The sequence below is a fragment of the Hemibagrus wyckioides genome, linkage group LG09, assembly GCF_019097595.1.
Source record: "Hemibagrus wyckioides isolate EC202008001 linkage group LG09, SWU_Hwy_1.0, whole genome shotgun sequence".
Lineage (NCBI taxonomy): Eukaryota > Metazoa > Chordata > Actinopteri > Siluriformes > Bagridae > Hemibagrus > Hemibagrus wyckioides.
The window spans coordinates 11,531,983-11,547,277 of NC_080718.1; the positions used below are offsets into that span (position 1 = coordinate 11,531,983).

Consider the following 15,295-nt stretch of genomic DNA (forward strand, 5'->3'; position numbering starts at 1 on the left):
AACTCAACAGTTTGAAAAAGAACCTCATATAGGTGCAATTTCCAGGTGTCCATAAACTTTTAGGCATATTTTGAAAAAAGTTTACTGTATGTATCTGGACTGTAATTCCTTTTTAGAGACACCTTAAGAAGTACAATATATGTGCCTTTATAGGTAAAAGGTATATACTAAAGATACAAAAGGTGTACACACTGAGAGTTTATACCAATTACTGTGGCCAAGGCCTTCTAATGAAACGGCATATATTTCAACAGAGTGTGAATTACTCTCCATGGATTTTTGCAAAAAGTTGGTTAAATTTTTTGGCAACATTCCTTTAGGTTCTCTGGTTTCCTCCCTCTTTCCAAAACATTCCAGTAAGTTGACTGTCGGTGTGTACACGGTGTGTCCTGCAAAAGCTCTTATTCTAGGTGATTTCTGCTGTTTTTTTGTCCAGAACCCACTGTAACCCCAATTAGAATAAAGTGCTTGCTAATAATGGATGAATGAATGAATGGATGAATGAATTGGTTTGGAAATATGAAAAACTGTATCCACAGGTCCAAGTTCAAAGACAGTTCAACTGGGAGGGTATTCGTCCAATCTGGCAACATAGCTGAGACCTCAGTAAGCGTGCACGTGGGGATCCAGCTGTTTAAGCAGCGCGAGGTTTCAGCCCGTTAACCGAAGCTGCGGTATCTCATAGCTACTGTTTCTCTGTGCAGCACGCGCCAGTATTTCACTGAGGATTTCTATATTGCAGGAGGAGGAAACTTTTTTTTGGACTTAACCCGCCCCTCTGCATTTTGGGATTTGATCGTGGGCTGTTGCAGGAAGTCCCTTCACATCCTGTATCCTGCATCTGAGAGCTGTGGTTTTATTAGAGCTGCTCTCTCTCCATCTCTCCGGTAAACATGATGCACTGCCGGCGCGCGGACAAATGCTCTCTCATAGCGGTGCTTCTGCACGCGCTCGTGCTGCTGACCGTTACACTCGCCGCCCATTTACCGGATGGTAAGCCTTCACGTTTCACCAGCTGTCATTGTTTTATTACTTTCTCATTCTGGTCAAATTTGTGGCGATACTAGGTCCTTTTTTACTTTTGCGCTACGGTAATGAAATAAATGAAAAAGTTGGGAAGATTTGTTTAGAATGGTTACTCTGGGTCTTTCATTCACTGGGAGAGCTCCAAATGTACTATGTGATATATTTCTACAGTCAAGCAAATTTATCTGTAAAGCAATACCAAATGTTTACAGATGTGAGACTTACTTACAGAAGTTTCTGTACGTAAACATTGTGGAAAGAGACAGAAGAACAGTGAATAAAACGCAACTCCAAGATATAAGAAAGTGCTTCTGTCAGTATTGTGTGTGTGTGTGTGAGAGAGAGAGAGAGAGAGAGAGAGAGAGAGAGAGAATGGGGCATGTTTTTCTATCTTGATGAGAGAGAGCACAAGGATAGGAATATCTGACAGTTTTGACCTTGTGGGGACATTTGGTTGGTCATGGAGAGTAAAAATAGACATAGAACCCCCCTAAAGAGCATGTGTTAAAACATAAGAAACTGTTTTCTTTATGTTACTGGATAAGTTTAGATGCAGAGATATATTATTTATTAGGTGCATTAATAATTCTTTGTTGAAGTTCCTTACAAGGATATCAATGCAATTTTTGTGTGTTTGTGTGTGTGGTAATCTATTATATGTATGGATCATTGACCTGAAAAATAACTTTGATCATGTAAATGTAATGTTAGTTACATATATATTTATTTATTTTGTTTGTTTCCATAAATGGCACGCATGTCAAGGTGTTTCCACAAAGTCACAAAATGTACAGTGTGACAGTATTTATCATAAATACAGGTGTAATTAATAGTCCTCTTTACCACAAGGTGACTGTCAATAAAAAACTGATTGGAGACACTGTACTCATGCAACTAGAAGGTGTGAAATTATTCTAGACCTTAGAGAAGGTACACGTTAACACTCCAGATAATATCCTGGAGGGCCACACCTCTAATCAATGTCCATAAGGAAGAGACACTTCTTGTAGTGTGGCATGTTTCAGTAGGGGTCATTCATCTGACCTGGCTGTAGGTCACACTGATGATGTCCATCACCCAGTGGGCCAGTTTCTGTTTAGCCAGGAGTGTCCCCTGTGTCTTATTTCCTCTGTGGAAAAATAAAAATGAATCGTCTGATGGCCACTTTTCTGTCAGAATAGTACCTTTGGGTGATATCTTGAGCATTACAAAGGAATGCTGAGTAGTTTCATGGAACACTAACATTTAAGAGATTAGTAGAAGAGTTTTATTTTCCTCTTTATGTCACTTCATGTGGGTAATACCTGCACACACTCCCCATCAAAAAATACAAATGTTGTATGTTATTTATCTTAAAAAGTTGCACCTTTATAAAAAAAAAAAACCTGCAGTAGTAACATATAGTTTTTGTGAATCAGTACACTGGATATTGATTCTCATATATATGACCATTTTTGAAAAGAATTGGATCATAAAATGTATGAATTTGGCTTGAAAAATAATTAGGTGTGTGTGTATGTAAAAAAGTGTTCTTTACACTTTTATATTTCTAAAGTTCTCTGTTCTTTAGAAATATAGTGCAAAACGTCTTCGTTGTCAAGAGTATGAGTCAGATGGAGCATTTATTGCAGTCCAAAAGCCAAAATACAGAACAATTAGTCAAGCAACATTTCATTAGTGAGCAAGGCTCGATAAACATCGGAACAAAGCTATGACTGGGTCATAGGTGTATGCAATAATTAACTGATGTCTGACCAAAGATTGGACTGAATTCTTGAAGATAGCTCGGGTACATGACTTGATCAGAGCAGGAACCAGGACATGTTCTGCATAGAAATCTGCTTTGTTACCTCTGGGGTGTTCTCTATAGAGGAATATACTGATGCTATCTGAGAAATGGTATTAGTCAGTCTGATTTGTTAGGAAGGGGTTTCTTATGTATGAAATGTTCAGTTGAATTCTGTGTGTGTGTGTGTGTGTGTGTGTGTGTCGTCTGTATTTAACCACTTGTCACTGACTCTTGATGCCCTAATGCCCGAAAAGCAATTGTCTTTTGCTTTTCATATAGTTATTTAGTGTGTGTGTGTGTGGGTATGTGTGTGTTTGTGTGTGATGTGTGATAAGTTGGTGCAAATTTTGATCTTTTATAGTAGAATTTTGTTCATGGTTTCCCCAAGTGTGTGGAGCCTGCAGGCATCCAAATCAAAAATGACTGTTTTAACACCTACACTCTGTGGCAAAACAGGTGGGAATTAGTCCATATTTCATCTGCTGAATGAATTTGTGCAGGTGTGTGTGTGTGTGTTATTCTTCAAGGGTTTTTAGGAATGATATTTTGAAAGGGTGGGGTAACATGACCCATGGGTCGGTGGTGGGTGGTGAGTGGGGGTTTACTCTGCAGTTGTGTGTATTACCTCACAGTGGCTTTGACATTCATGTCTGGCGCACCCACACACACCAAAACATTTGTCTCACTTAAACATTTCACCTGCTTTATTTTAATGTGCTGTCTAGTCTGTGTGTGCAAGCCATTAATATATGCTACAGTCAGAGCTTGTTGCACTGATAACATCCATGATGGGCTGAAATAAATCAATTACACCACTGTTCTCAGTGTCGGCAAACTTGCTGACCATGCATTAACTTCCTGCTCCTTTTTAAACCATTTGGGAGGGCGCAGTGAAGGATAATAAATATAACTGCTGTAGTTAACATTGTTGAGCAATCTACTGAATCCTGATTGTTCAGGGTTATTCTGCTTAGAAGATATTAGATAATTATTATATAATTCCATAAATGTGTTAATGAGTAGTTTTACAGGTGTTTAAGTGGACACTGAGTGTCTATACAACAACAACAACAACAACAATAATAATAATAATAATAATAATAATAATAATAATAGATAGACTACTCAATTTATATAGTTTAGTGGTTGTTTGAAAACATTAGCACAACCACAACCATCCTGCTGAAAATGTTTCCTAGTTAACTTCCCCTAACTAGTCAACATCACCTTTCCTTTTAATGTAAACAGTGTAACATAGAAAAGCTGATCTAGCAAAACTCTTGTATCAGCGTTTCAAAGCGTTAATTATTTTTGTCACATTAATGTGATTGGGTTTATAGTAAAATTTAGGTGTATAACTGCTGGCTTGGATCAAATGTCTGTCTTAACACCACTAACTTTGTTGTGTACATCGTAAGTTTTAGATTGAGAGGATAATAAGAACACCAGAGCCTCAAAATCAAAATAACTACCTGTCAAGGAGTAAAGCAAGTTAGGCATCAGTTTTCAATCAAAGCTTCCCATGCTCTTCATTCTCTTAATCTGTTATGGTGTAAGACATTGTCAGGAAGGAGGACTTTAAAAACAAAAGACAGAAGCACTTACTTCCAAAGAATAGGGCTGTCATGATTTTGGGTTTCTTTTTAATTTCAGGAACTGCTTAGAAAATGATGCATTGTGACTGTATTATTATTATTATTTTAGGGGGGTGTAGAACGGATCATCACTATAATTTAATTGCATAATAGTTGACATGAACAGTTGAGGTGCTGACTGTTTTCTTTTTACTTTTCTGCTGCATTCCGTATTACATTTTGTTCTGCCTTGGTCAGCAAGGGTATGACTGTGCATGCGTGTGTGCCTTGGTATGTATGCATCACATGTGACACACATGTAGCAACACAAATTTCATTTATTATATTTAACAGTCACAATATTCAGCAAAGCTGTTAACCTCTAGTTTAACACACAATAATTAATATAATTAACAATAATTCTATAATTAAAAATATAATGAAATAAACATTTCTTAGACTAATCCTTATGGCAGCATTACCAAATAATTTGTTATAACAGCATTGCTGTTGATGTGACAGCTGTAATGAGGAGCAGGTTGCCGATATGATAAAAGGCATCAACAACTGAGTGAACTGTTGGACGTTACAGACAGTCTGTAGGTCTTTTGTTGAGGCCAGCCTGATTAAATCCCTCCAAGGACTTGACAGTCAGTCACATTCTTCACACTCGTAATAGCATATTATAAATCGCATGCACCTAAAACACATGTAATTAAATTAACTGAATGATGAGGTTCGGGTCTTTTACCAGATCTGTTTGTTATCGTGATAATGATGGTTAATAACTATTTATCTGTAATCCTTGTTAAATGGCTTCTATGTATTATTTCGCCAACAACCAGAAATCACAATATCAGCATGAATATTTGTTAATTTGTTTGTTCGTTTATTTAATCAATTCTTGACTCATCAGTTCTTCATTTCATCCATCCATTCATTTAATCATGTTGAATAACTGCTTCATCCATATCTGGTTGCTTTGAGTTCAGAACACCTGTCCCACACACACACACACACACACACTTTGTCACACATTACCAAATAAAGGCATTTGGACAGTAGGTGGTAACTCGAGAACCCACATGGGTTCTGGATTGAACCAGTAATCCTGAAGCTGTGAGGTGGCAATTCTACCCACTTCAGCATTTTCTTTCCTTTTTTTTTTTCAAAATATGTCCTGTGAATGTGTGTAGTGAAATAGAGATTAGAGCATTAACCCCTGGACTTCACTAACAACTAAGTCATAAATCATAACTGTTAAATAGACCGGCACTGTGGAAATCATGAGCATTGATTTCCATGCTAAAAGTAAAAATTTAAAAAGTGCTACATCACACAGAATGTAAGTGCTTATGCCCATGACAACTCAAGCAACATGATCCTTGTCTTTAACATGCATTTATTAATCAAGCAGCTAGTGTGAGTTGTATTGTGGTGCTGTGTGTAATGTGTGTCTCCCAGTTCCATCACTGTTACTGTTGCAGCAAGAGCAAACAAAGGAAACAAACACTTGTTCTGTATTGTATTATAGTAAGATACTGTGAGCAGAAACTGTAAGCAGAATAGAGTAAAACCTGCATCTTTTAAAGAAGAGACAGAGCTCAGTGTGTTTCTCTCCCATTTATTTTTGCAATAGTATTGATTGTCATTCTGATTTATTAAAGTTATGTCGGCTGTCAAAGTTCTACTTGAGTTGCCTTTCTTTTTTCAAACCTCAATTGATTGGCCAAGTCATTTTAAGATCTTTGAAGCTTGATGGTTAACAAGCTACCTAAAATTGTAATTGTCAAGCAAGTTTAAGTATAAACAGTTGAGAGAAATAGTGCTTGGCATTTACAACAGCTGAGAGCTGCTCTGAGGTCCTTGAGACAGACAAAAAACAAAACAAATCGAAAGATTTTTGCATTTGGATGGGTTGAAGTATAGTATCTTAGCTTCCACTTGAGCCATGGGCTTGTGTGTCCTCAAATTAATAAGACAGCAGCAATTGTGACCTGCCTAAGACCAAAAAGTGGATGAGGCAGTTCCTCAGGGTCACCTTTAAACTTGTTCAAACATACAATTGTCTGGCTATATTATTGTAGTAAATCCTTAATTATCTAGTTGATTTGCTGGTGTGCTTTGCCCTGGGGTTAAAAATTCATGGTCTTGGGTGTCATAATTACCGATTTGTCCACCCTGAGTACCAATTGCACTTAGTAATATTACCTACATAAATTACAGAAATTATACATATCAGAGCATGGGGCTGAATAAGGCTTTTACTCATAGAATCTCTGTTCTACATTATTAAATAAAATAGTAAAAAAAAAATCTATTTTAAATGGCTTATTTAAAGTATAAGGTTACAGTAATTATGTAGTACTTGTTGGAGCAGCCATTTCAATTTTAACAGTGTTCTTTGCTACTTATGCTAATATTATTAAAGTACAGATAAACAGATTGAAAAGCACCACAAAAATGAGTTAAACAAAATACTAGCTGCACTTCAGATGTTTGTAACTGAATCAATGAGCATAAGAAAGCTTCCATCTTTTATGTTATGATGTGTGGAGATTGATTAACACTGGACTCCATTCAGAATGATAGAAAGAAATTACAAGCAAAATTGAGAGCCATAAACATCACAGGCGCTGATGCTATCATGCCAGACCAATATCACAAAATGCCATTAAATGTAATTGTCTTTTTGATCGGAATGAGTAGCGTGATATCTTTATATTATAGAAAATTTATACCACAGTGCTGAAACCTCAAGCCTGAAGATTAATTAAGCAAAAGTGAGGTTATATTGACTGTTGTAGCTAATCACAGCAGTGCCGATATTCAGTACATCAGCACAATTTTATGATTGTATTATTGCTTTTTCATAACAATTCTATAAAAAAAGAAATTACTATTGAGTAATTGACATTCGTAACACAATAAGGCCAAAAATAGCTGAAATAGCAGAAATAGTTCCCGAAGAAGCTACTCTCGCTTTATAGCACGTCGGCTATCTGACTAGCTGGCATACACTGATTTGTACATTCCTGGTAAAGGTGATTCTGGTGGAACTGGAGTCCCTTCTTCCTCTGATTAGCTTTCGTATTTTAAACAAAAAAAAAAAAAGATACACAAAAATGTATTCTTTGCCATGTCCGTTGATGTCACTAACTTTATTGTAGCAACTGTTTCAACCTAGGAAGTGTATTTTTTTGTGGGGAACACAGTTGAACAGAGTGATACCCACAGTGAAACTTCCCAGTGCAGTTAAACTAAACATAAGCAGTTCTGGAATTCTGCCTGTCCGATCAACATAGTGGACTTGAACTCACTGTTGTATAATTTTGTACAATAACCATAATGCTGACCATAATGCTGGTTGTAATTCAAAACACAGGTTTGTATTATTTATGTTATCATGTCTGTAGTAACAGCTAATTCACCAGCATGGCTTGTATGGCGATTCTCTTCATAATCTGAGGCTAATAATGCAGTAAATGAATGAACAAAACTTGTTTCACCTGTTGTTAAAGAACTGTGTAATTGTTGATATAGTTTCTGTAACTTTCTGTAAGTAGACATTGATTTAACAGTTATGGTCAGTGTCTCCAGTGTCAATGCTTTGTAACAGAGAAGGTTTTCCACCATTGTTTTTCTACAAAGTAAAGAGAGAGTAAAGAAAAGCTCTATTGTTGTTTATACCTTCACATAAGTGATATATCTTGTGATCTATAACAGGATCTATCTTGTCTTGTTTGTTACACAGCATTAAATGTACCAATAAATGTCTAAAAGGCATTACATGCTCATTAATAATGATTTTTTTTAAAATTAATTGTACATATGTGTGGTTTAAAATATAATAAACTGCAGGATAGTACTATGAGATTTGCATTGTGTCAGGCTTCATTATAGCACCCTGTAGACGATTATTTTCCATAACAGCATACCTCAAAGTGTTTTATTCTGTTGCAAGGAAAGAAACTCCTCAAAGTATAGGCCATATTTTTCTTTCAGTACATAAATTTAAATATGTGACAGTAACTTCAGCATGGTCAAGCCACTGCATTTTTTCTGACCACAGTGGCTAATTCAGTTATGATACACATAAAGAAGACAGACAAATAGATAGATAGATAGATAGATAGATAGATAGATAGATAGATAGATAGATAGATAGATAGATAGATAGATAGATAGATAGATAGATAGATAGATAGATAGATAGATAGAAAAATAACTGTGATTTTGTCAATTACAAAATTAAACTCTTACTGCTGTTACTGCTACTCCATGTCTTGAAACACTGAGGCACAATTAAAAGATGGTGTCAGTGCAGAGCCATAGGCTGAACCAGAACTTTAAATTAAAAAACAAAAATCATTATAACTCACTTCTTCCGCCATTTTTTCCCTCAACATCTATTCATTTTTCGAAAGCAGCTTCGTAAAACTTCCTTCCATCGGATGACTGCACACTCATGCAGTGGGAAAGATCAAGCTCTAAAGATGAGAAATAGCTTTGGTCTTTTAGATGGTTCTTCACATTTGTCTAGTCCATGGAAAACATCATACTATTAAAATCACATGCTTACGGATTTATAAACATTAATCATCAGATGCATAGAACATTGTCACAAACAGGAAGCAACAGCAGAAACAAATACAGAGGTAATACATAAAACATAGCCAACAAAACACAAAGCTCTAGTATGATGACATATGCCCGGGTCCTTATTTTCTTTTCTTTGTTGTCAACTTGAAAGCACTGTCTTTAATATTTAAAATAAAAGAAGCAATGGTGGTGGATTATGTGCCCCAAAGAATGGAAACAGCTGGGAAAAAAATAAAATGTCTTCATCCTATAGCAGCAGTAGGTTTTTGGGTTTCTACCCAATCAAAATATCTTTATGGTTCCAAATGTTTATCCACAGGTGATTATTCATATAGTATAGTCATGTCTGAAAACATTGTGACTATTATTTATAGAGAAAAATACGCTATACAGTATGAAATGGCCATGAAATCATTAGGATTTCATTTTTAACCACATCAGTCACATTGTATTGGCTGCCAGCTGCTACAGGAAAGCTACTAGCTGACTAGCTTCACTCTGAGCTCAGGAATATCAAAATGACCACTAATGAATTACTAGAAATTTAATGCAGGAGAAGCCAAATAAACTATACGGTAAGATTGGTTGATGGCAGAATATATGGCATAAATGATTAAATAATAAAATGGAAATATTACGGCTCTTCTACTGTCTGCCTTCCAGCAAGGCCAATACTTTTGCTGTGTTATACAACAAAAACTTTTGAGCTTGAACCAAATATAAAACATTTTGCATAAGACCATCATTTTTTAGGGTACCAAAAGTATAGGAACAGATAAGACAAAATAAAGTAAATAACACTTACTACTTTGTGGCATATTCTTTGCTTGTAATAATTGCATCAGGCCTGCAACTGTAAGAAATGCATCAAAGCCTGCAATTAATTTCACATTACCAAATTGTTGGTTTCTTTATTTGTGATGCTTTTCCAGTCATTTAGTGCAGCTTCTTTCAACTGATGTTTGTTTGGGGGGTTGGTCAGGGAGTGTTCACCCTTCAGTCTCCCCTTCAGTAGTTAAAATGCTGCTCACTTTGTTTAAGGTCTGATTTGGCCTGATGTCCATTGTTGAGTTAACAGTGTGTTTTGTGTCATTGTCTTGCTGTGTGATAATCTTCCTCCCAATTAATTTGGATACATTTCTCTGCAAATTGGCAGAAAAATTGTTCCTGTAGATGTCTGAATTCATTCTGCTGCTACCATCATGAGTTACATCATCAGTAAAAAATTTGTGCACCTTTTCCAGAAGCAGCCATGAAGGCCAAGCCGTGACACTACGTCCACCATGTTTTACAAATGAGCTTGTTCGGTTGTTTGGATCATGGGCAGGTCGTTTCTTCTTCCATACTTTGGTCTTTCAAACATTTTGATAGAGGTTAATATTGGTTCCAGAACTTCTGTGGCTCATCTCTGTATTTGTTTGTGAATTCCAATCTGGCTTTCTGATGACTGGTTTGCATCTTGTAGTTTGGTGCGTATATTTCTGCTCTCAAAGACTTCTTTGAATGGTGGATTGTGAAACCTTCACCTCTGCCCCGTGGAGGTTGTTGTTTATGGTCGGTTAATGTTGTTTCGGGTTTTTCTTCACAGCTCTCACAATGTTTCTGTCATCAGCTGTTGCTGTTTTCTTTGGTTGACTGGTCCTGTGCTTGTTGCTCAGTACACCAGTGTTTTCTTTCTTTTGCAGGTCATTCCAGATTGTTGTATTGCCTATGCCCAATGTTTATGCAAAGCCTCTGATTGATTTTCCCTCTTTTCTAAGCTTCAAAAAGCCTTTCTATTCTTACAAAGACAGCTCTCTGATCTTCATGCTGGCTTATCATTTTTAAAAACAAATGCAGTATTCACAGGTGAAACTGAATGATAAAAGCAAAGAGGTTCAGGGTTATGTGTTGTTTAAACAATCAATCTAACAAGACACACTTAGGTTACAAGCAACAGCTGTCAGTCAGAATTTCCAATATTTTTGCTTAAAAGTTCAAGAGTTTATTGTCATATATTCAGGCAACAGTATGTTAGGCCGTCTTTTACACCATACAGTGAAATTCTTATCTGTGAAATTGGGTGGTCTGATATAAAATGTACTATGTTCTGTGTCATTTAACACACCTTCATATAAACACAGTGAAATAAAAGCTGAAAGGTTAAAGTATTCAGTGGTTAAAGAGATTCAATATTCAGTGTACCAGCTAGCAGGAAACATATCTCTATTTTGAAAATCTTCTGATTCGATTTTCTCAGTAGCTTTTGTGCCAAAAGAATGAAAAAATTTACAAGGTCCACAAGGGTCAATAGAGATGCAGAGCTAAAAAGCGGAAAGGTAATTAATTTGTGGTGATTAATGATTTGTTTGTTTGCCTGCTTGCTTGTGTATAAAATTTCTCAAAGGGCGGTGAGGAGATCTTAGACAGTTGTACAAATCTTAATATTTGGACCGAATGATCTTCTGAACCTCAGCCAATGAATCACAACCAGATTTAAAGAAGGATTTTTTCCTTTTTTCCCCTTTATTTTTTCACATATTATTATAATAATAATAATTTTATTTTTAAAAACTTGACTTTTATGAAGTGTAAGTTTTATTGTAGCTTCTTAGAATTGCAAATGCACAGCTATTTATGTGCTGGCTACTTACAGACACACTCCATCTCTTTATGCACACACACACACACACACACACACACACACAAACACCTATAACCATTTATCCTGTATAAGAATGTGAGTTAAGTGCTGAGTGGACTCTTCTTGAAGTGCTATGAGAAAGCAAACGAGTTCAACTATAAAATTCTGAAGTCTCTTAAGAGCAGTGCATTGCGATGCTGCCACATGACTGAATAACTGGATAACTGCATAATTGAGTAAACGTATAGGTCTTCCTTACAAACAGAAGTGTCTGTAAAAATGACACAACTGACGTATGCAAAATGTATTACTACTGTTTAAAGTGTCTATTTGTTTTTAATAAAGACAAGGACATGTAAAGAGGTATAAGGGCCCACTGTTTAAGATATTAATAATAACATATGGGAAAATGTTTTGGGTGGTTTACACAGTAATTCCCAAATGCTTCAGAAGAACAGATCAGAGCAATCATGCATATACCATTTCCAAGAAATCTGAAGGAAGGTCTTTTTATAGATGATTTTCACATAGTGAAGTCTTTTGTACCAAATAGACGCATATACACATGTAAACACCCACCTATATATAACTGCCTGTAACAGAGGGAGAGAAAGAGAAGCGCAGAAAGCTTATGGTCAAAGACAATGTGTTAGCAGTTTACAAGCAGGGACTCCATCAAGACTGGCTATGAAGGGGTAACTAAAAAGGTAGTGCCAGCAGTTACATTGACTAATAGGCTTAGAATCCAGACATTGTTTGACAAATAGTTAAATTGTAAGAAAACGTTGTTTCTCAGATGTTAATACATTTTGTTCTTTTGGTCCAAAACTCTGCCCCTAGTCATTATAAACAAGAGTAAATTATTGAAACTGCACTGATCTGCTATGATTATGGAACATACTGAAGTATAGGTTTTAATGGGGTTTTAAAGGCTCCACACACTTGGGAAACCATGAACAAAATTCCACTATAAAAGATCAAAATTTGCACCAACTTATCTCACTCACACACACACACACACACACACCAATTTCACTCTAGCACTGATGTTCTGGATGACTTTCAACTTTTTCTTCCCAAACCTGACACACACTTATGATTGCCTTAAAAGACTCTCTACATCTCCAATGACTCCTCTTCATCCTCCAACTTTAAAATGTTTCTTCAGAAATCTGTGTTTTGTATGCTTTAAGACTTAATTTTTAATGATTGATTCAGTACTATGAAAGTTCATAGATATTGTTTAATAATTTCAGAATTATTCCGTGTAGTGTAGGGCTGTAGAGAAGATTGCAAATGTCAAGCCCAAAATAAGTCTAAGACCAGGATTAGTCAAGATGGGGTCAAGAGTCTTCAGGAAGCCAGGTCAAGGTAGAGTTCCAACGAAGACAGAAATCCATCAAGTACATTTTTCAAGGTCAAGCCTTTAGTTCATTAAGTTAGTTACATTTATGCATTGCATCAATCATTAGCCTATGGTTATTACTTCTTGTCAAAGACAACAACATTAATTTCACTCAAGACCATAATGACTGACAAAAATACTGAGAGACATGTCCAAGTACAAAATTAAAAAAAATCAAGTTCAAATCTGGACTGCAGCCCTAGCACAGAGAGACATGCTCTAAATTACATCTTGTCAAAGACATCCATGGCTTAATGGGAAAAAAAAACAAAAAACAAAAAAAAAAACATTTTTATTGCTAAACTCTGAAGCTGCAAGGTGATATGCAAATATCATCTCACAGCTTTACAAGTTAGCAATAAAAATGGTTTTCTTGTTTTTTTTTTCACTGTTTCATTTACAAGACAGTTAGCTGTACTTTAAATAGCAAAAGCTAAGCTTTTAAACAAGTCCTTTTGACCACACATACATTTTGTTGTTCCTTAGTGATGGAAATGTTCATCACAACACATACCCCCAGGGTCTACGTCTGTGGGGACAGAGATAATCAGCAAAGAGTAGACTCTTTTCTCTTTAATGAGTGCATGTGTGTAAAAATAGATATAAAATCTAATGTTTTTCTTGCAGTCAGGCTACATGGATTGTTTTCAGTAAAATATATAAACCAGAATTTACAAGGTTAAGAGAAACATGACAATGAGATAAACAAAGAGAAAAAATGAGGCTGGATAGCCAAACCTCAAAACTCACAGGAAGTAGGGTAATTTGTCTGTGTGTGTGCGTGTGTGTGTGCACAGTATGTTTTTATGTCTTGGTGGGGACCAGAATGTGACATTTGTGACATTGTGGGAACATTTTACCCTATACAAAACAAAGCTTTTATTTAATAAATGAATAACGAGCCAAAAAGTTTCCTTTTGATTACTGGGGTTAAGGTAAGTGTTATATTTATCTGTAGGTATAACAATGTTAGAGGCATAATAATTATTTATTTTAAATATCAGAAACCATATTATTAAATTTGTTATTAATGTTATGAGAGAGAGAGAGAGAGAGAGAGAGAGAATTTTATTTTTATACAGGTAGATGAACTGTAAAGAGTAGAAAATAAAGAGTAACAGTAAATAGCAGAGATATTTGACACAAGCCACAGCCCTCTCTCAAGCCTCCATTCATCTTTCCTCCAGGGAATCTACATATCCTGCAGCAGACTGCCATATGATACCCTGACTGGCCCTTTTTTTTGCCCTCAGAGCCCCTCATTATGTCTCTGTTGGGCGCAGTTTCCCACTTCCTGCCTCTGGGAGCAGAGCGATGGGGAATAGGAAGCGGCTCAACAGAATCTGGCAGTGGAGTATAGAGTGGGCTCAGGATTCAGGGAGTGTGCTCAGCTCTAGGAATTCTGATGTGCTGAATGCGCTGAGGTGCTGAGTGTGAGGGAGCTTAATATAGCATGAGCAGTTTTTTCCACTCATGTTCCAAACCCTTGTATTCATGAGCTTAGGGTCTTGTCTAATCTTAGACACTATCTACATTAGCTGTGGTGTGTGAGTGAATATATATATATATATATATATGTGTGTGTGTGTGTGTGTGTGTGTGGCTCACTGAAGATTCATAAGATATCACAGCCTTTTTATACAATGAATGTTACAAATGGTTCATTCATGTAAACTGTATATAGAAATTACTCTATGTGCATTTTAATCCTTATGACTTTTAATAAGATGAACAAGCACACACACAACTGTGTGGACATTTCTAAATAGGAATGCCCCCCCTAATTTTACTGTGTGAATATATATAAGAGTAAATGGAATAGATAGTGGATAGGTAGTAGATAATAATGGATATTTAATTGACCACTAGGAAAGGAGATAAATATTTTTAATGTAGTAGAGTCAAGTGTTACTTTTCCCCATTACATTCAAACTTTATTCTTATTGGTAGTGGTGTACACGTGTATGTACAAGATTGAACAGAAAGCAGTACAGAAACACCCAACAAAATGTTTTCTGAATATCAGCTTAATATTTCACCCTTAAACTTTGTTACATCAGCCTACAATCTGATGTCCATTAAAATTAGAATTCAGGTTCTTTAGAATTAAAGTTCTAAGTGCTGAAGGTCTCACAGTTAAATATCTACTCATTATATGCTAAATACTTTATAATATGAAGTCATTAGAAATTGATCACATGTTTGCATTAGTTTAGCAGTACAGATATTTGCACAATAATCCAATGAATAAAAATACTCCCATGATTCTGGTGAAA

General features: G+C 35.9%; 1 protein-coding gene across 3 annotated transcripts in view; it reads left to right on the top strand.

Moving 5' to 3' along the window:
• Positions 1 to 645: 645 nt before the first annotated feature.
• adam12b (ADAM metallopeptidase domain 12b) overlaps positions 646 to 15,295 on the top strand; it is a 106,268-nt gene continuing 91,618 nt past the window's right edge. Inside the window, exon 1 of one of the 3 annotated variants that reach the window (XM_058399816.1) lies at positions 646 to 993. In XM_058399816.1, the coding sequence (XP_058255799.1) occupies positions 894 to 993 (100 nt within the window). In that variant the 5' untranslated portion in view covers positions 646 to 893. The remainder of the gene's footprint in view (positions 994 to 15,295) is intronic. The other 2 variants (XM_058399814.1, XM_058399815.1) reach the window with 2 other exon arrangements.